This window comes from Lacerta agilis, chromosome 7 (genome assembly GCF_009819535.1).
Source record: "Lacerta agilis isolate rLacAgi1 chromosome 7, rLacAgi1.pri, whole genome shotgun sequence".
Lineage (NCBI taxonomy): Eukaryota > Metazoa > Chordata > Lepidosauria > Squamata > Lacertidae > Lacerta > Lacerta agilis.
This window is the reverse complement of record NC_046318.1, coordinates 59,438,659-59,460,495: the sequence shown is the minus strand read 5'-3', so window position 1 is coordinate 59,460,495 and position 21,837 is coordinate 59,438,659. Positions and strand designations below refer to the sequence as shown.

The 21,837-nt window shown below is 42.4% G+C and overlaps 2 protein-coding genes across 2 annotated transcripts; one reads left to right on the top strand and one right to left on the bottom strand.

Annotated features, from left to right (window-relative positions):
* The first annotated feature begins 1,444 nt into the window (after positions 1–1,444).
* On the top strand, positions 1,445–7,745 carry RBIS (ribosomal biogenesis factor). The gene is made up of 5 exons (XM_033155500.1): positions 1,445–1,518; positions 3,454–3,570; positions 4,988–5,104; positions 5,431–5,508; positions 7,394–7,745. Exons 2-4 carry the CDS (start codon positions 3,457–3,459, stop codon positions 5,497–5,499), a joined length of 300 nt encoding a protein of 99 aa, XP_033011391.1. The 5' UTR covers positions 1,445–1,518; positions 3,454–3,456; the 3' UTR covers positions 5,500–5,508; positions 7,394–7,745.
* E2F5 (E2F transcription factor 5) lies at positions 5,558–21,765 on the bottom strand. The gene is made up of 9 exons (XM_033155499.1): positions 21,551–21,765; positions 16,682–16,791; positions 16,035–16,196; positions 15,181–15,224; positions 14,229–14,293; positions 12,764–13,025; positions 12,262–12,450; positions 10,613–10,657; positions 5,558–6,286 (listed from the first exon to the last, which is right to left on the bottom strand). Exons 1-9 carry the CDS (start codon positions 21,737–21,739, stop codon positions 6,177–6,179), a joined length of 1,176 nt encoding a protein of 391 aa, XP_033011390.1. The 5' UTR covers positions 21,740–21,765; the 3' UTR covers positions 5,558–6,176.
* Positions 21,766–21,837: the final 72 nt, after the last annotated feature.

Genomic DNA, 21,837 nt, shown 5'->3' with positions numbered 1-21,837 from the left:
TAGCTTCAATGATTGGCAAAAGAATGAAATACCTCTCAATAATCAAACTTCTGGATGAATGCATCCAGAATTCTGTTCTGACCTCTAAGACAACTGCGTAATACTGAAAGGGAATCTGAAAGGGAATAAAATGGAAAATATGTAATTGCGGCCAATATGTCACACAAAAAGAAGACAGAATTCTGGGCTGACCCGTGTGTAGAGGTCCAGGCAAGCTGAACACAAGCCATTTCTCCTCTTTTCTGTCTATGACTTCTTTAGCATTGTCTACAGCAGTCCTGGGCAAGGTGATTGCTTCTTAAAGGTGCATCCATGTGGCATTTTGAAGAGCATGTGAGTGTGCAGGCATGTATGTATACATCCAGTGCACACATCACATCTACTTATCTGAAATCCTGGACAGCCGCTGCTAGTCAGTGTAGACGGTTCTAAGATAGATGGACCAATGGTCTGATTCAGTATAAGGCAGATTCCTATGTTCTTATTTTACAGCATGTGTGGAACAGACCTTAAACAAACTGTGTGAGCTAAAGGGAACCTTGGTTTGTGCCCCTGGAAACACCAGTTTTTAGGGAACTGCAGTGAGGATAGACTATTGCCTTCATGCTTTACTTGTAGGCTTGTGATTGGCCACTGACTGAAACAGGATCCCAGACGTGTGCACACAATATAGCATTTAAGCCCATTTCACTCAAAGCATTCTATCCACTGTAGTCTGTAACTCTGTGAGGAGTAAACTACAGAGTCCAGAATTCTTTGGGTGAGGTGGACAATGTGCTTCAAATGTGTTTTAATGTGATCCAGCAAGCAACTTTCATCGTGTTTTAAAATATATTAAATATAAGAGCGCATTGCCACCTTCAGTTTGGTGCTGATATTGCAATTTGGGTTATATTTTCCAAAGCGCCTAGGCAGGTTTGCCCCAACAAAGCCATTCTAAAACTGAGATTCCCAAAATATGTGATCGTCTGCAAAATATACAGCTTTCTACCCTTATTTGTCAAGCATAATTGCCTCTACTTGCAGTGTTCAGACACTGGGTGTTGCTGCTTATGCAGCGAAAGCCACAAGAGAGAGGTGTCAGTTGGCTTGAGGGAGCCCTTGCGGAAATACTCAAAATACCAACCAAGAGAATACCCTTCTAGGAACCGCCAAAACAACCCAATGAAGACTGAATATGCTCAATGGGCAGGGAATGCTGAATGTGTGTACAGTAAATGTAATGTAAAATCAGGTGGAAACAGAAGTTAGTGGCTAAGATCTAATCAAATCCGCAACACGCACGCACGCACGCACACCCCTGCAAGTTTCTTCCACGCGAGCACAGGCAAAGATTGCGCCACCCAGGGGAGCTCTCCGCAGACACTCAGCTTCTGGCCCGGGCATGTAGCTGGGGAACTCCCTGTCGCTTTCGGATGGCGCCATACGCCGGCGCAGCCGCACGTGGTGCAGTAGGCAAGGCAAGAGCCTGGAAGCCGGACGGGTTTGCGAGGCGTTGGCTGTGTGTGTGCAAAGAAGGTAAAGCCGTGGGAAGAGCAGGGGAGTGAGGCGTGGGCTCGGACTTCAGGGTGTACCCGCGTTTTACCCGCGTGTAAGCGGGATATGTAAGCGGCGCAGAGTGCAACTGCGGAACTTTGCCCCCCCCCCCCCGCAGGAGGCAGTGATGGCCACCAAGTTTTGTTGGGCAAATTTGTGGAGGGCGAGGCTGTTAATGGCTCCTTACCCACGATGGCTGTGGGTGGGAAGCAGCAAGGCGCCTATATGGCTGGGAACCGGATGAGGGGAGAGGGGCTCTTGCGCTCACCGGGTCCTGCTCAGGGCCGGATTTAGGTTTGATGAGGCCCTAAGCTGCTGAAGGTAATGGGGCCCTTTATATGTCCAGCTGTCCTTTGTCAACAACAAATTGTCGCTGTTTTTGTGTGTTGAATATATGCTATATGGTAAATTTATGGACTTAATAGGTACCTAAAGCCATTTGTACATAACAAAATATGTACTTTATCTAAGTAATTGTTGAGCTGAAATACAATTAAGAGGAAGTATATTAATAGTGAATTTTTTTGGGGGGGGGGCAAGAGAGTGGGGCCCTGAGCAATAGCTTGTTTTGTTTATACGTAAATCCGGCACTGGTCCTGCTTGAGGTTTTCCAGAGGACACCTGTGCGGTCTCTAGGATAACAGTCTGCTGGAGTGGATGGGCCTTTGTCATGTCATGTTGCAGTGTATCTTCAGGGCCTAAGAGGAGTGCTCCTGTTTACAGCTGCAACCAGCCCGGAACCCTTATTGGGGAGATTTTCTTCTCCCTATGCAGCCCTACTTCCTTTGGTGTGCTGTAGTTTCTCAGATGTTGGACTACCATTCCCAAGATCTCTGACCATTGGGCATGCTGGCTGGGGCTGATGGGAATTGTAGGTTGGGGACTCAAGATCGGAAAAGGCTGTGCTAGAGGACTGCCAATGCAAATGGACATTTTATGGCTGCGTGTGGGAAAGGGCACACAGTTCTGGAGAGGATATAACTCCTTTTTATTTTTAAGGTTTTTTTATTTAAAATGTTTTTGATTTACAAAGGTGTGTGCAATGTCTCTCTCGTATTTTTTCCATGTAACGTTTTTACAGATCAGTTTGGGTTGTTGAGACATTAGGAAGAGAAGGGGGAGAGGTGGGTGGGATGAGAAGAAGACACCTTCACCCTGGTAAGGTTCCCCTTCATCACACACACAGCCCAACAAGACAATGACAAAAATCTACCGACAGCATACAAATCAATATGGCTAACCTGATCAAAAACACCCACCCACCCCACTCACACAGGAAACCAAAGATCACCACAGCCAACCACAAATGAACAATCACACCCTACGCCAACCCCGACCTCTCTCACCGCCAAAAGAGCACAAGCGAACAACAGAGAACCTACACAAACAACGCTGACACCAAACCCTACATAGATTAAGTAAAATAGAAACATCGTCACCCCAACTCCTTTTTCTTCTAGTGCCCCTTTGTAGAAGAGATGGGTGCGACCCTGGTTCTCCAGATGTTGTTAGGCTCCAGTTCAGATGATGATCGCAAGTTCTGGGTTGGTTCGTATGGGGAGAGGTGGTCTATTGCTCTGCTGTGAAGCTGTACTGGCTGATTCAGATTACTGTTTGCACCCTGCTGGCCCTTTAAACTTGTTGCTTACAATCTTAATACACTTGACTTAAGTGTGCACTTGAATTCTGGGTTGAATTGTAGCTATTGTATGTCATTTCTTAGCACTTGAATAGGCAGGCATTTGGGTTTATAGCTTCATTTTATGCAAGTCTCAGTTGCTTTAATGGGAGTTCTTCCCACATAAGTGTGTATGACTGCAGCCTTATTTGCATGAAAGATTCAATGAGCTTTTAAGTATTATTGCTTACTAGAGCAGCCAAAACACATTATTTAAACTCTTGAAAACAATATTTTAGGCAATGGGCAAGAACAAGGCAAAAAGTCAGAAGCCAATGAATGTATTCCATGTGGCCAACAAGAAAATAGCGAAGGTTAAAAGGAAAGCAAAGCCAGTGACGACAAATCTAAAAAAGGTTAGTTTTAGAAGATTCGTTCTTGGTATTGTTTTGGATTTTTCATGAGCAACATCTTAACAACATGTGCTGTGCATGGTAAACAGAAACAACCCTAGTTTATGGCATACACCATTCTTTCTCAACCTTGGGTCCCCAGGTATCGGACTACGACTCCCATCATCCCTGACTGCTTGCCCTTCTCACTAGGGATGATGGGAGTTGTAGTCCAACGCCTGGAGATCCAAAGTTGAGAAAGGATGGCATATGCAATTGCAGTGATGGAAGGTACAGGACATTCTACTAGCCCCATTCTTCAAATTCAAGGTGAATGAATGCATTGGGGGGGGGGAGGGGATTGTGCCTGCTGACCCAACATCTCCATAACTTCAACTGAGGTTGGTGAGGCCAGAAAATATAACCCAGCTCTCCCTCCATATGCATGTAAAGGCAACAACAATACTCAGAGAATTGTATTGCTGGAAGTGACCCAAAGGGTAATCTTGTCCAGTCTCCTGCAATGCAAGAATCTTTTGCACAACATGGGGCTCAAACCCACAACCCCGAGATTAAGAGTCTCATGCTGTACCAACTAAAGAGCTATCCCTGGCTCTATTCATGACTTTCTCTTGGCTGAATAGAGACACAGGTCACTTCCAGATTACCCGTTTAATGAGCATTCATCCTGATTTATTTGCTGGGAGCTTAGATGACATTGGCTGTTTAATGATTTTGTTTCCAGTCACTCATCACTTGAGAGTCTGATCTTTTGGGAACATGGGTTTGTTTTAACCAGAGCTCCAAATCAGCTTTAATTGTACAGTACAGCCTGAATCTGCTGGAATGGGATTGAATTGCCCCAAGAACAGCAACAGTCTGGAAATGCCTGTAGTAATTTTCTCATGTTTAAAATCTGTAAGCCCGATTCTTGAAAGTGAGTGATGCAAATCTACTTTTGCATATTTTTGAAAGACTTCGCCCTGCCTCAACCTAATGAACAAGCTGAGCCATTATGTAAGAATGGTTCCCTTGGTGAACTTTTGAAATCTTAGTATCGTTTAGTGTCATGTATATCCGCCAAAGTTATTTTAAAACACAACATATTGAGTTTCTATAGCTCAGGGGTGGCCAACTCACAAGAGACTGTGATCTACTCACAGAGTTAAAAACTGGCAGTGATCTACCCCCTTTTGGGGGGTTCAGGTCAAAGTTGTTGAGTTTTCAGGGTGGAGGTAAAATGTTTAGCTTTTTTTAGGTGAGCCACAGTTGTTCAGCTTCTTTAGGGGGAGCCAATGATCTACCAGTGATCTACCGCAGGCATCCAGTGATCTACCGGTAGATCATGATCTACCTGTTGGACATGCCTGCACACAGAAAATGCTTTTAGGTTGATCTTGAAATACAAAAGCCTAAAATTTGTTTTCTTTCCCCCCCAAAGATTAATATTGTGAACGATGAAAAGGTTAACATGGTGAATAAGGTATTTACAGAAGTACAGAAAGAAGTTAAGCAATTGTCCAAAGCCATTTCATCAGACTCTCCAAAGAGCTTTCAGGTAATTCCTTTGCCTTATACAAAAATAAAGTAAAGCCTCTTTTCACAATGTACTAGAGTTATAAGGGGAATGTAAACCCATTGTGTTACTTGGAACTTTGCGATATTAATTTATTGCATTTGATTTTGGCATGGAAATCTGTTCCTATATGTTTGGATCTAGATATCCCTTTTACTCTTTCATTTGGCATCAGTTACTGTATTTTCTTGTGTTACTATGCTGCATTTAGGCTTCAGTTTTCAGTGAGATGGTGGTTGTAAGTGTATTCTTAAATTAAACATGGACACTGGACCCAAATCGCTGAGCATGTGTGTTTCCCTCATCAGATTCCAAAAGCTATGGAAGGTGAACCAGCCAACGTAGATGCTGCTGCTGACTTGCTGTCACAATTGTAGTACCAAATAGTATGTATTACATCAATATTGCACCCCTTGATAAATCGGCAAAAAGCAACTTTGTATAGTTTTATTTTAAAAATCTTGTTAATGTACAAGCATTGGCACCCTTTTAATACAAACTACAAATAGTGCTTTCCTAAATCTAGGAATGTGGAATGTCAGAAGTAAAAAACAGAGAACAAAATAAAGTGCTAATTAAAAAGGCACTCCACAAAAGTGTTCACTGAAACAATGTAGCATAGACTAGTTAATGTCCTTCATTCTACAATTGGCAGTGGGAGTTTTAAGACATAAAAGGTCAGAATTCTGGAATGATTGTAGAGGATTTCCAGGTGTATAAAACACAGCAGTCTGGAGTTGTACAGGAAGCAGAGTTGGGCTTAGGAAACTTTAGTTCCTAAAGAACAAATAAAAAGAACTGGGGCTTTCAAGTAACTGTATTAAGTTACCGTAACATCTCTAGGAACACCAATCCCTGCACTGCAGTAAAATGAAGCTTCTGTTTTACTGAGTTTATAAGTTGATCAAAATAATGAAGTACAGGGGGAAAGGTACACCCGGTGTTGGTGAACTACAGAAGTTTTACATTCATTATTTTAAATACTTGTGTTATGAAATTAAGTCTACAATATTATATCGTTAGAGGTAGATGAGGCAATCTGGCTGCATCAAATCTAGTAGTTCAGTATCTGCACATCAAAGAGGTCACAGACTCCTTCGTTATCATCCAGGTTGAAGTTGTAGTCATCTCCAGGAGTAGGAGACAGCCGTAAGAGGGGGAAAACTGCAGAGGGGAAAAGAAATATCATTTTAAGCACAGTTTGTGTGAAACAGCTACGGTACCAGTCCTTTGCAAATGAACACATAACTATCCTGATTTCTAGTTCTGAACTGGCATTATTATTCTCCCGGCCTCCAAAGTCATTATCATTGCTGCCACATTCACCAACATCCTGGAAGGCTGCTTAGGCATAAGACTTTGCTGAGAATGAGGTTGGCAAAGATCCTGCTCTTGTACATATGACAAATAGAAATTCATGCTAGCTTTGGCTGTACAGTGGTACCTTGGGTTACGTACACTTTAGGTTACATATGCTGCTAACCCAGAAATAACGCTTCAGGTTAAGAACTTTGCTTCAGGATAAGAACAGAAATTGTGCTCTGGCGGCACAGCAGCAGCGGGAGGCCCCATTAGCTAAAGTGGTCTTCAGGTTAAGAACGGACCTCCGGAACAAATTAAGTACGTAACCAGAGGTACCACTATACTGGGTAGAAAGGCAAAGAACTGGTAGAAGGGATATCCAATTTGTTACTAAAAGCATACAGCGCAAAATGTTAATGTGTCATTATGTATTTCTTTAAGTCTGTTTAGCAACTCAAATCTTGATGGGTCAGCACAGCAAAAATGAATACCCTGCAATGGAATTTATTACCCTCTGGTGAAGTCCATTTAGCATGGGCATGTAGAACGACTGTGTACATTATCTTGTGGGATTTTATGAACAAGTGAAATCAAGTAAAGAATGAGACCGAGGTAGTTCCTTGTTCACAAGCAGCCTGTATAAGGAACTCAGGTTTGCACACCCCTGGACTGCAAGATAAGCTTTGGACCCCCATGTAATATACTGCCAATACAACGAGACCCTTTTTTACAGGATGCCCCCACAAATCATTTCAAAACCAAAGCACCATTTTTTCATGATGTACTATGGCAGCTTAATTATATTCAAGTCAAATTACAGGAATAAGGAACTAGCAGTGTTGTGCTATGAAATGAGCTTTAAACACATATAATACAAAAATGTAGATTGGATGATGTCGTATTGTCATCCAATACACTTACTGTGCTGAAAATGTAGAAGTGTTAAATTGTATTTTCCCACCCCCTCAGGTATGAAGTGGAAGGGACAGCTCACAACCAGCTTATATAATTTGGAAAAAGCAACTGAAACGCCTCTGATGGAATCAAAAAGACATGAGATGCGATAGTCTTCAGGCAAGAGCAGAGATGTTGCACGAGTTATTTAAGATGAAGACTCCCATCCATATGGTGCACATATAGAAGGGGGCCAAGTCATTTTTCTGAACAGGTGGGCTAATATTGTGGGACTCTGAAACAGCAAGTGCACTGAAGTGAAACAACCATTTTAAAATAAGCATATCAACCACAATTATAAAATTAAAATTTCTTTGTTGACTTGTTAATGGAATGCAACAAGGTTACAAAGAAAGCAGTTGTTGAATTTGCTTGCTTCATTCAGAAAAAAGTTATGACTCCTTCAATCAAGATTCTGCAGAAGCAGGGTGGCTATGAAGATTAGTTTGACTGCTGAGAACATTTATTTTTTATTTACAGCTGAAGTGCAAAACCATTTCACCAAGATGCTAAAGATCATAAACATCTTTGAGAGGAAGCTTAATAAAAAATGAAGCTTAATTATTATAGGGGATAGAGGGACAACCTAAAGCTGATTCGGTGGTGGAAAGTCCCCACATCCTACTAATTCATGGGCAAATTCAAAAGGGAAAAACACCATATATAGCATTTGAGAAATTTGTGGGGAAAACTTTGGACCAGGCATGCTGCTGGTACAGATTCCTTATACACAATTTGGCAGAGCAAAGATTTATTTTGCAATGCAGTTCATACACCACTGGCAATTATTAGTGTTGGAACATGACGCTTTTTGGATTGTGCAAAAAGAAAACTCAGGCAGAGTCTGCTCAGGCATTTTATAAGGGACATTCTCCTGGTGAGTTTAGTTTGAGATTCATGTTCAGCAATCTTGTATTGGCACAGGGGCATCATGGGTCGAATCCTGACTAAGTTTGTTAAATTTTAGCCTCACTTAATTCCAGTTGGTCCCAAGTTCAACCAATGTGCTAGTCAGGATTCAATCCCATGTGTGAAGTGTGAAACAAAATGACACTTTGGACAGGAGGAAACTACTAGCAAGAGGAGGAGTAAAAGTTTTATTTCAAATGTACGTGTTTGTAGATTGCTCATGCAACAATTTATGATGATCCAACTTCATCCTTGCAGAACAGATGACTCTTAGAGTGTAGGAAACTAGATTCGTTGGGTGATTGTGAGACAGTAATAATTTATCTCAGGCTAAAGTGAGAAACTCAAGCATACTATCCTGACCTTTGAAGGCTGGTGGGTAAGCTGCTAAATAATTCTGCAAACAGCATGATGCAGTAATTCACAGGTAACAATTTGCAAGTGGGAAAGGCTGTCAGCTATACGTTCCTGTGCCATTATTATGAAAACACACTCAATTAGGTTAGTACAATGGGTGATCTGCTCATTCAGAGTCTGCAATAAAAGGAAGCTGTTTCAATTAACCCTGATGAATCCTGGGAGTCTGGAATTGGTATTTAAATCTGGAGGCTATGGGTGGTTGCCTGATGTTTTCAGTGAGCTAAGCTCCCGGCTGCTTGCTGCTCTGATTTACTCAAATAATGTAAATATTAGTGCTTCTGAGTAGTGCCATTCAACATGTTATATTACTCATCCAACAAATTATTCTAGAATGTGTCATAAACAACAATCTAAAGCTACACTCTTATGCAAACTTTTCAGAAAGTAAACCCCATTGACATCAGCAGGACATGCTTCTGAGTAAACACACAGAGGATTGTGTTGATGATTTACATATTTAAGAAAGTGGGAACTACAGTATAAAATATACTTTGGACCCTAAAGAGGGCTCTCGTTAAAACTGTGGGCAGAAAGCATTTTAAAAGCAAACTGCAGTCTTCTACCCTTTCCTTACTCTTTCGCTCTCAAGAGGGTTAGAGTAGGGTCATATATGTCCACAGCCCTTAGCCTTAATATCGGCTCCCCACAGGGTTGTGTTCAGTCCCCTGCTCTATAACCTCTATATGTATGCTTGTACAGCTACCCATTTTAGCAACAAAATCATCACGTTTGCTGATGACACCACTGTGTTGGGGCTCATTTCCGAGGGCGATGAGTCCGCCTCTCGAGACTAGGTGGAGCGGCTCTGGTTGGTGTGGACAAAATAATCTGGTCCTTAATGTCGCTAAGACCAAGGAACTGGTAGTGGGCTACAGGAAAAAAAGGCAGACATTCAGCCTTTGTATATTGGTGGAAACAGGGTGGAGAGGGTAGCTGTATTCAAGTTTCTGGGTGTTACTATCGAGCAGGGTATGACCTGGAGCGCTAATACCATTGCTCTGGTAAAGAAGGCCCAGCAGAGACTTTATTTCCTCAGAGTTTTAAAGAGCAATCTGAGAGAGACTGCTGGTGTCCTTCTATCGAGGCAGCATAGAGAGCATTCTTACATACTGTATCTGTGCTTGGTTTGCCAGTTGCACAGTCACCAATAGGAAAATGCTCCAGAAGGTCATAACCACAGCCCCAAATATTATCAGTCACCCTCTCCCATCTTTGGATGAACTATATAGCTCCCGTTGTCTCAAAAAAGCTAACATTTTACAGGATTCATTTCATCCTGGATATAGTCTGTTTGCACGGTTGCCTTCAGGCAAGAGATATAGAACAATTAAATCAAGAACAAATAAACTAAAAAACAGTTTTTATCCAAGTGCTATAACTATTTTAAATGCTGTAACCAAGTGATATGATCTTGGGGAGTCGTGATGGATGGTACGTATGTGTATGTGTGGCTGTAAATGTGGAATGGAATTCAGTTTCGTTGTACTATGTACAATGACAATAAAGTATCTATCTAATTTGTTAGAGGAGTTTTGCAGAGGCAAATGGAAATAAAAAAATGATAATTTGTGTGACTTTGTTGACATATTTCTTGCATTCCTAAGGAGTGTCCCAGCAGTGTCACCCCAGCATTGTTTATAATGAAAGATTGGAGGAGGGCATATGTACTAAAGTTATGGAAACACACTGCTTTCTTAACTGCAGGCAGCAGAATGCCGTGGAATGCCCACCTGCTCTAAACTCAACAGGGTAAAAAAGTCATGAAATCTAACTGCTTCGAGTACATGTCCACCTAAAACTCTAGCAAAGGGATGTTGAGCTGGCATTTGCAGGGAACTGTTAACTAGTGAAGCAGAGACATCACACTTTGTAAAGAAGGATGAGACAAAGAGAACACAAACTTACCATCAGAGGACATCAATTCATCAATGATATCGCTGTTAATTATTCCTATGAACACAAAAAGCAAATTCATGGCTATCCACATAGACAATAAGATCAAATGGGCTAAAAAACGGGAGGGAGTTACGAGGCTTTCGTATTTCCAGTTGGCATGTGTGGTTAGTCAAGTACCCGGTACCGTATTTTTTGCTCCATAAGACACACTTTTTTCCTCCTGAAAAGTAAGGGGAAATACCTGTGCGTCTTATGGAGCGAATGATGGTCCCTGGAGCTGAATTGCCCAGGGGCCAAAAGCAGATTGTGCTTTTTATTTTACAAAGAGAAAGGGGAGTGTTGAAAGGACCCCGCTCAGCAGCTGATCAGCAAGAGATCGGGAGAGAGATAAGAGTCCAGGCTCCCTTTCAGCCACGCCCTCCTTTGTTGAATGTGCTGCAGAGGGAGGTTGTTTGTTTCCCCAGGACATGTGACTGGCTGATTAGATTATCTGTCTGCAAACAGTAGAAATGGCTCCCTTTCCTCAAGATTTTTTTCAGAAATGTGAGTTAAACCCCATAAAAATGGGGCTTTTCCTCTTTGCTTTTCCCCCTTTGCAAAAGGAGCTTTGCTTTTCCCCCTTTGCAAAAAAAGCTGCAAAACCTTTAGCTGATCCTAAAAAAAAAAAAAAAACCCAGGGCTTTTCCCTTTGCAAAAAAGCTGCAAAACCTTTAGCTGATCCTCAAAAAACAAAAAATAAATAAAACCCAGGGCTTTTCCCTTTGCAAAAAAGCTGCAAAACCTTTAGCTGATCCTAAAAAAGGCCTTTTGCCTTTGCAAAAACAGCTGCAAAACTTTTAGCTGATCCTTAAAAAAAACCCAAAAACACAAAAAACACACAAAAAACCACCCAGGGCTTTTAGAGGAGGAAAACCAGAAAAATATTTTTTTTCCTTGTTTCCTCCTCTAAAAATGAGGTGCGCCCTATGGTCCGGTGCGTCCAATGGAGCGAAAAATACGGTAAATGTCTTAGCTAGCTACAGGTATTTAAGGCTCCTGAAATGTTCCATAGGCTTTTAATATTTGATGTAGTCTACTCTTTGGTATTTCTAATGAAATGGAAATACAGAGTGGCTTAACACTCAGCATGATTCTCAAGTTACAGGATTCAGAAAATTACAAAACAAAATGCCAGGTCAGTTATGAATAGTATTTTGTAAACTACCATGCACCACCCCTGTTTAGCCTGCCCTGAAGGAGTAGCTAGGAGCGAATCAAATACTCCTTTATAGTATTTTAATAATAAAACATGCTTAGTTTTTATGTACAGTTCTGTTCAAAATGCTTTACATTATCAGTAATCCTTGCAGTCATTCTCTTGATCAGCCTTCCCCAACCTGGTGCCTTCCATATACTTTGGATTACAACTCTTATCCCTAACCATTTCCACCAAAACCATTTGCCCATGAACATTGCTTCAGCACCTCACAAAACAACTACAAAAGCAAAGATCCTCTCCTAGAAATACAGCCAATGTTAAGGCAGTAAAAAAAAAGTCCACAGCTCAATATTGTCATCAAATAGCACTGGGCTGCTTTCCTGTTTTACACTTCAGGACACCAGCAACTGTCCTCCCCCCCCCCCTTCAAAGTTATAATCAAATGAGATATGTAATTTACCTCCAGGCTCATCCATCTTTGCGATGTCAAACGCATTCGGCTTCAGAATACTATTTACGTCCAGCGGAAGGAAGGACTGGCAGTTATTAGAGCTAGGTGTAGTTTCTGTTATAAGGCTGTTATACAGCTCAGAATCTGGAATGCCAGCATAAGGAGTTTCAGGAGTCGGGCTCTCTTGCAAACTGATGTCTACAGGGTGGGAAAGTTCACATTAGAAATCAACACTATTCAGTGCAAATTACTGGAACACAACATTTCTGATACAGGCACAAACACTTTGTTACCACAAGCTCACATTTTAATATTGGCATGGACTTGCTTTTAGTGATGCTAATGTGAATAGCAAAAATATGTCTAACTTAATTCTTAATACATGGATTTTGCTGCTAGGTTTTAGAACAGTCACATGTCAGCATTGTATTCCACCCACAACTCCTTAGCTCACCCTGCCCCCCTTTATATTTTTTATTTGCTGCTAATCGAGAAAAGGGGAAATCACTACCTGTTGACATATCTGTGACTGGTGGTATTCGTGGAAGGGATTGACCCTGATGAAGAGGATCTATAGACTCCAACTTCTGAGGATCTACATTCAGTTTAGGGGAAATCAATGGAGCTGGCAACTGAGATGGAGGTTGCACGAGGTCATCTGGAGGAGGTACCGGAAAAACCACTGGCTTTGAGGAACTGGACTCTTTGTTTATAAGCAGCACATGGATGGGCCCCGAATGACTCTTCAGGTTGATCTGGTATTTGCTTTGTCTCTTTAGAAAGGAAGCAAGGTTAAAAGGTAAAGCCACCATCCTTTCTGGCAGTAGGCTTAGCAATTAATCCAAACTGGACTGAAAAAAACCAAACTGCAGGTGAAAGCTGTGTCCTGAAGAGGTGAGAATATGCTTCTTGATATGTTGAAATCATAAAGAACAAGTACACAAGTATAGAGGTGAGGGGGTAATCTACATCATAACCCAACGTATCTTCACATGGTCAAGCTGTTTGGAAGCTAATTGTCTGGAAACAACCATGCACACTGAACGTGCATCCTGTCTCAGGACTGCATCAGAATTTCAGTGAACGTTGCTGCTGCCTGTAGTGGTAATGCTTTTGCTTTATACTAGTGATGCGAAACCTCTGGCCCATGAGCTTCCCATTTGGCACATGAAGCCATTTGAGCCAAGCCACACCCACCTATCCGTCTCCTGGTGTCATAGGACATCAGGTGAGGGACAGGCAAAGTCATGGCTTCAGATAGAGCCAAATTCAAACCATTCAGAAGGTAATATTATGGATTCATTGGAAATTTAGATGGTACCACTCACAAATTCCAATCATTTGCAGTCAATTTCTTCATTCCAACTGCGACAAAAAGCGATTTGTATGACTTGCTAGCAGCAAAAGAAACTTGAAACTGAAAATGTGGAGGAAGTATTTCCTCCTGGAAATTCTTTTTAAAAACACCCAACCCCTACTGTGTTAATACGTTTCACTCAGGCTCAGCATAAATAATTTATCAACATCGCTATCAGTGATTTAATAGCTGAAGTGATGAATGCTGCATGTTTCAAAGAAACATAAAAAATTAACAGATTAGAACACAAACTAGGTATACTATTCTATGTCATTAATTTAGCAATTTTATTCTGTAAGCACGAGCCCGTTAGAACATATACACTACTTGGGTCCAAAACCTTTTATTATTATTATTATTATTATTATTAATATTTGCTAACCACACAGATTGTCCCTAGAAAAGACCCTGATGTTGGGAAAGATGGAGGGCACAAGGAGAAGGGGACGACAGAGAATGAGATGGTTGGAAAGTGTTCTCGAAGCAACTAGCATGAGTTTGGCCAAACTGCGGGAGGCAGCCTGGCGTGCTCTGGTCCATGGGGTCACGAAAAGTCGGACACAACTGAACGACGACAACAACAACAACCACACAGATTAAAAGAGCTGTTTATACATACCACAAGAGGTACAGGGACTTCTAACTGTGTGCCAGAAGGAGCCTGAATTGCTAGTAGTGTATCCCCTGATTGTAGAGTAATTGTCAAGTGTTAGCTGAATGCATGCACACACATTCCTGGATAGTATACAGGGAGGTTTTTTGGGTTTTTTAAAACTGCCTGAATGACATGGCCAATGGGTCATGACAGCATGTCAGAATAAATACACAAAATAAAATTCAGCATACTTGCAGGTTTACATGATCAAATAAGATATGCTATATTTCAGTATATTAAAAAAAATACAGGATGGCTACACTGTATAAAGAGAAATCATGTTTTTAATGGAAGAAAGTCTAAAGCGATCCTAAACTGGCCATAGTTACAGGTAGGTAGCCGTGTTGGTCTGCCGTAGTCGAAACAAAATAAAAAAATTCCTTCCAGTAGCACCTTAGAGACCAACTAATGGCCATTTCACTACTCTATATTCTACCAGCTTTATTTCCCCACTCCCATCACACACAAAAATCTGAAATCAAGGGCCACTGTATTCACACAGGGATTTCTTGTGTTTTAGGACTGTAGCTGAAGTCCAGGTCTACATAAAGCAGGGGCAGAGAACATGCAGCTCTCCAGATGCAACTCTCATCAACCACAGCCAGCATGGCCAATAATTAGGGATGATGCTACTGGCCTACAGACTCGCATCTGGAGAGGCACAGGTTCCTCACCCCTAGCAGGAAGTGAAAGAACTGGTCTTCTGCTAAGCAGTTATGAGGATTTGTTTTGGAATAAAGGTATATCTCTGCCTCTGAAAATCTGTGCTGAAAAACAGAAATCTAACAAACACTATTTTAAACGAATGCTTTGTGATGAACTTTTAGCACTAACTGATAAGAGGACCAGTAGTGAACACAACTGGGTTTTCTCCTGACTCCATTTAACAAACATGTCAAACTTCTCAGCAACTTACCGTTGAAGCAGTCACAAATGTCTTCATGAGTGATGTATGAAAAAGTGGTCTGTGTCAAGGAAAGTTTCAAAATAACATACTGCTGCTGACCTTTTCAAGTACGTTTTAGGAAATTTACCAGGCTAGTTAGGTAGTTCTGTTTCAATATTTTGCCTGTCATACCCTGGACTAGTGACTGAAATTGCAGGGTTAAAAACGCATTCATTTTAATTGTTAAACAAAATTTTATATACCATTTGATTGTAAGAAAACCTCTAAGTTGTTTAGAAAATACAGCCTCTGTCCATTTTATATATTGGGTATTAAAAAGTCCCATTAGGCTAAATCCAAAGGTGCTGTTGCATGAATGGAAAAAAAAATCTGTTCAGACAAGTCACCCAATTCACTGCTGCCCAAAAAAGGATTCTGAGGATGAGGGATGATCTGGATCAAGATGCAATATGGTTACAGAGGGCTGCAGCAGTGGGGGAATAAATGAAAAATGAAGCACTGCCTTGTATGAGAATGCTTTCCATTCTTGAAACAGCACCCGTGAACACAACGAAACTTCTGTGTAAACATTGAATGGGATCAAACGTAGCTAATGCTAAGCTACCAATATAATTTTGTCCTTAGTTGGACATATATGTCATTTTGCCTCCCGATTTGCATTACACTTCCCCTATTAACCCACTGCGGGTCTATGTTGCCACAACTCATTTTGAATAGCCAGACAGAAAATTAGTATCAACCCATCAAAACTCCCATTTGAGAAAATGCCCATCACTTATTCCATCTCCATTTTCTGTGTTTCACCAAGGCATAGCAGCAATAATTCCATTTGCAAGAATTACACAGCATGTTTCAAAGGATATCATTTATTTGTGGAATCTTCCTTAACATTTTTTATGCTTTGTTGTAACCACAGTTTCTGCTGATCCAGCTCCTTTTCTTTTAGCTCCAATTCTTCAATTTCTGCTTCAAGGTATCTCAGTCTGTCTACGACTTCCTTCGTATTGCAACCAGCACCTACACCTCTTAAGAGAGAGCAAAAATTTAAATGCTGCTATAAATGGGTAACAAACAGGCAAAAGTAGAAAAGCTATCATAGCAGCAAAAAAATTAATTCTATAAATGGTGTAATATCCATTAAGTTTCAATTGCATTTTGATTCTGTATATGAGTAGGGAGACTTTCAAAGGTTGCACACCAAGAGAGACAATCCATCTCTTTTTTTGGGTTTTCATGTGTGATTTTCTGCTAAACTGTGGAGCCTCTGTTGCCTGACCAACAATGAAAGTGTTTGCATTTGTGGCAAAATATACTTCCAGGTCCTGACAAACAACTGCCTGGAGACTAGTGTCTGCAGAGAATACGAAAGCTGGTATTGCTGACATACATTGTTTTCATTACATATATACCTTGCTTTCGTTACATAAATACTTAATGATAACACTCATCCTGTGAAGGAAAACAACAGTCTGTATTTCTTTGTAAGAAAATTAAAAATCAGTTATCTTACTTCCACTGGATGCTGTTTTTTGACTTTTTTTCTATGAGATCTATCCCTTCCAAAACATTGGTGATGTCGTAGATCCTCCTTTTTTGTCTTACAGCAAGTGTGTCGGCAGCCTGGTAAGATAAAGAATAATTTATGCAGATGAAGGGCAAAAGGGGAGGCTCATTAGACAGCTTCAGTGAAGCTGTACAAGCCTCCTAGAGAATATTAATCACAAGCCTAAAGGGGTAAATCTTCAACCTGCCACAGTCACAGATGCACAATTGGATGCGTTAGACCACCCTCTCTGACTCTTGGACAGGGACAGTAGCCTTCAAACAAAATGCCTAAAAGAATGTCCTCCTTAAAACATGTCCATAGAACTCCACACATGGGAATGAGTTCTTTCAGAATTAGCCATGCATGAGAACTAGGGAAATGGAAATCGGGGCTGAAAAGACAACATGCTTTTCTTGAACAGGATGTAAAGGAATCATCTGTCATTTCATTTCTAAATATGCGAACAAGATTTGTGGAAGGGAGTAGGGTGACAATTCATTGTAGCAAAGGAAGATGGGCTTCTTAATGTCATTTATGGAAGAACAGGGTTATTATGGGCTTAGGTTTGCTATCATTCCAAAATATAATGGCAATGGTTAAGATTGAATCTCAGTAACGAACACCACCAAACAAATGAAATCATGGACCTTTTGAGTAAAGGAAGTAATGAGATGGGAAAAAAAATCAGGGATGCTCAAGAGGTATGCTCCAGAACACTGTGTGTTGTTGAATTGTTGCTGAAAGCAGTAGCATAAAAATTTAACCTGCGAGTAACTGCCAATGTGATTAGCAGCCTAAGCTCTGAGCCTCAAATTTTTGCATTGGCATGGGTCCAAGACTCTTACCAATGTAAATTCTTTGAGGATCAAGCTGCCTGAAACTTCTACCCCCTGCTCATATTCCACCAGAGACAAATTTCACTTTAGTATTGTTTTGTGAAAGACCCCTATTTTGCTTCACCCCCGAATCCAGTTGTTCATTAACCCACATATATACATAAACACTTTTTGGCAACAATGAAAAACATTTTTCAACTGTAACTTTTTCATCCACATCCATACCAGTGAAGAAGCTGTTACTTTGATCCAACCTACAACCACCAATTAAGGTAAAGGTAAAGGACCCCTGGACAGTAAAGTCCAGTCAAAGGCGACTATGGAGTGCGGCACTCATCTCGTTTTTCAGGCCGAGGGAGCCAGTGTTTGTCTTTTTGGGTCATGTGGCCAGCATGACTAAACCTCTGGTGCAACAGGACACCGTGATGAGAGCCAGAGCAAATGGAAATGCAGTTTACCATCCTGCTGCAGCGGCACCTATTTATCAACTTGCACTGGTGTGCTTTCAAACTGCTAGGTTGGCAGAAGCCGGGACAGAGCAACGGGAGCCCACCACTGTCACACGGATTCAAACCGCCGACCTTCTGATAGGCAAGCCCAGGAGGCTCAGTGGTTTAGACCACAGTGCCACCCGCGTCCCCTAACCACCAATTAAGGGCTGTTTACAACAGCCTTCCTGTCCAAATCCATGCTTATAGTTGATCATTCAACACTAAAGACACAAACCTAACCACAAAATTAACATTCCACTTTCCATCAGTCCAGTTCCACTGGAGGGATATGTGCAGAGAAACCAGACTTTTGCATAATTGGAATGTAACCTACTGTACAAAACTAAGAGTCACATTTATTGCTCTTCCCACTTTTGCCTGTGGTCCATGCACTTCTGACACAAGCCCTTTCACAATTTCCCCATAAGGAAATTCAGCCCTTGGGTTGAAAAACGTTACTCATTCCTGCTTTAATTGGAGGGAAGATGGAATCTTAATGTGGTAATGTGCACCTAAGACCTAGTTTGTACACTCAGAGATCATTTCCCCAAGGCGGAGTGGATGCACAAGACCCCTCATCTTGCACACGTGTAAACCCCTACTTAAGACATCCCTTCCCCTATCCCCCTTTTTAAAGGGGAAGGCATGTACATTTCATTGGCTCGGATGAAGTTAGCTAAATTTAAATCCAACTCTCTTCAGTACATTTAACTTAAGACTAGATCCATCCCTTTAGGTAAATATGAGGAGCACTCATGTTACATGCCCTTTATGCTGAGTGACTGATGGAAGAAGGTGAACATACATGCTAATCTGTCATGCAAAAAGGGACTTTATTTGGGCAAGTGTATGAATCTGCCCTTTATAGTTATGTTTACTTTACCCAGCTGAATATAAATGTCAGCTGAATATCTGTTGAAAAAACCCTTCATTACATAGTGCAAGAGCAAAGAACCAATCTACTTTACTAGCAAAATTATTCCAATAGGTTGATCCTAGGCAGGTTTACTTGGACACAAGCTCAAAAGAACTAAGGTAAAGGTAAAGGGACCCCTGACCATTAGGTCCAGTCGCGGACGACTCTGGGGTTGCGGCGCTCATCTCGCTTTACTGGCCAAGGGAGCCGGCGTACAGCTTCCGGGTCATGTGGCCAGCATGACTAAGCTGCTTCTGGTGAACCAGAGCAGAACACGGAAACGCCGTTTACCTTCTTGCTGGAGTGGTACCTATTTATCTACTTGTGCTTTCGAACTGCTAGGTTTGCAGGAGCAGGGACCGAGCAACGGGAGCTCACCCCGTTGTGGGGATTCAAACCGCCGACCTTCTGATCTGCAAGTCCTAGAATGATGGGCAAGCCTGCATAAGTTTACATATTGCTGTTTCTGTAGGTGTATAGGGGTGGGGGTTGTTGTTGAACCTGATGTCTGTTTTTAATTAAGTTGATTACAGACCTTTTGTTATAGGTGACAAATAAAATAAGGAGTAGTAAGTTTACCAGAACTTTGGAGCAGCTACACAATTTATTGCAACTCACCTCGGAGGGGGTTGCTAATAGTTCAATAGCAGTCTTAAATGTTTTACAATCTTTGCCTTGTATATTTGCTCAACAGTTCTGGGAAAGAGACCATTGTTATTCTCACAGAAATGGGTGGCAGTTTGCCACGAGCCATCAATGGAATGGAGAACTAAATAGGAATTTGAACCCATGTCCAATTCCAGGTCTGGTGCCAGATGATCACGACTCCTCTATTTGCGGTTCAATTAAAACCCCTCAAAATCTCTCTCCGAAAATCCGCTTCATTTTTTTGTCACAATTATTGTTATTATTACTGATTGATTAAATTTGTACACCGCCCTATACCTGCAGGTCTCAGGGCAGTTCACAGGATAAAATCACAATATAAAAACACAAAATACATAATCATCTCATCGGGATGAGAGAGAAAAGATGTGGCAGATCTCAGTCTCAGCCAGGTTATGGTGTACTGTATATTCCCAACCCTGGCTCAGCCAAAGATATGCTGAGGTAACTTGCTCAACGTGGCTTGGCCAATGGAAGTCCCCCAGAACCAGCTTCCTGGTGGTGGGATCGGCCAGAGGATACTTTAACTGGATCCTAACTCTGTTCAGCTCAGTCTGGCGGAACTTACACTGGCAAAATGGGTGGTGTGAGTCAAAATCTATTTTGTTTTCCCTCTGGCAGGCTTGGGCCAGCTCAGCTGGCAGTAGCCATGCTCCCGAACAGGGTCGGATCTGGCACAACTTTACACTGGTCTAACTTAAAGCCAGTATAAATTACACTGGCTTCCCATAGTTAGGACTACCCGCTTCACATAAGATTCTGCAAGTTCCCCACTTAGATTATAGAAGAAAGCAGGATTCAAGACACACTTCTCCAAGGGATTCACTCTATAGCCCTTCTGGTTTTGATTGTCCCTCAATATGCAATACCAATGAACTCTACTGCTGAGCTACTACTCAGTTTCTTCTACTCACCCTAAAAAACAAGCTCAATGCATCCAACTCCTCCTAAAAAGCCCCACCAGCCATACATCTCTCCAATCCAGATATGCTATAAGAATTCAGAAGTTACACTCTCGTCTACTTAAAACCTTCCCCAGGATATATAAAGGGGAGAGGGTGCTCTATACGGAGTTACCCTCTGCATGTTTCAAGAACGCAGGAAGGGTCATGTCCCCAACATTTCCACCAGCTTGTCTCCACATAAGTAGGCTTCTATGCACAATGGGATGTAGAGCACATATTGGGCAAATGCAAGTTTTTAAGGGACACGCTGTAAGATGAGCAAGTGCAGCGGTTTTCAGGACTGGCTTTAGGACTAGAGTTCAAATCCCTACACAGCCACACACACACAAAAAAACTTATTATGCACCTTCAGGCCAGTGCTCTCTCAGCCAAAATTGTCTGTGGAGGTAAGAGAGCGTGGGAGAAAAGAGCAGGGCTACTCATACTGCCCACAGCTCCTTTAGAGAAGTCAGGTAGACTCTTAATCTGAGGGACGTGGAATCGAGACGCACGGTGGTCAAAAGGTTCCTGCATTGCAAGGGGTTAGACTAGATGACCCTCGTGGTCTCTTCCAACTTTATAATTCTAGGTTGCGGCAGCCGAGAAGCATGTTCAGGCGCTAGCAGCTAGGAGGAAAGACAGAGCATCAATTTGAAGCAACCGAGCCCTAAGCCGCTAAATCCACCTAAAAGGGTTGTTGCAAAGAGCGCGTCGGGGGGGGGGGGGGGCAAAAGCACAAACGCAAAAGCCTGCAGAAAAGGGTTCAGTTATTTAAAAGGTGCCGACTCCCAACACGGAAGTTTCCCCCCTCACCAGATCCCAGTCCAGAGATCCTCCCGCTGGATCCCTCGGAATATCAAGGGCCATCCCACCCCATGTTGTGTGTGTGTCTCTCTCTCTCACACACGCACATGCATGCTCCTCCCTCAGCGCCCGGATCCCCCCGCCTGGACCGAAGCCCCCCCCCATCTCCCCCTCACCGCTTTCAGGTCGAGCACGCCGTCCTTGGCTTCCTGCAAGAGGGACACGAACTTGGTGGTGAGCAGCCCCAGGCTCTTCTCATGCCGGCTGCTGTTGCTGGCGCCCCCGGTGCCCGCACCGCCTTCCAGGCTCCCCACGCCGCCGCCATGGCTACTGGAAACCGACTCGGGCAGCGCCACCGCGGCCATGCTGCATCCCCACCTCCCCCGGCCCTCCTCCGGCGGCCCCACGTGGCCCTCCCCCCGCGGGCTGCCCTTCCTCCGGCCGCGAGGGAGCCCGGCTGGTC

Coding starts and splice junctions, on each gene's coding strand:
- RBIS (XM_033155500.1), top strand. CDS start 3,457: ATGGGCAAGAACAAGGCAAAAAGTCAGAAGCCAATGAATGTATTCCAT. Junction 3,571..4,987: donor TGACGACAAATCTAAAAAAG/GTTAGTTTTAGA, acceptor TCCCCCCCAAAG/ATTAATATTGTGAACGATGA. Junction 5,105..5,430: donor ACTCTCCAAAGAGCTTTCAG/GTAATTCCTTTG, acceptor TTCCCTCATCAG/ATTCCAAAAGCTATGGAAGG.
- E2F5 (XM_033155499.1), bottom strand. CDS start 21,739: ATGGCCGCGGTGGCGCTGCCCGAGTCGGTTTCCAGTAGCCATGGCGGC. Junction 14,294..15,180: donor CATTTGTGACTGCTTCAACG/GTAAGTTGCTGA, acceptor CTCTACAATCAG/GGGATACACTACTAGCAATT. Junction 13,026..14,228: donor AAGTCCCTGTACCTCTTGTG/GTATGTATAAAC, acceptor TCCTTTCTAAAG/AGACAAAGCAAATACCAGAT.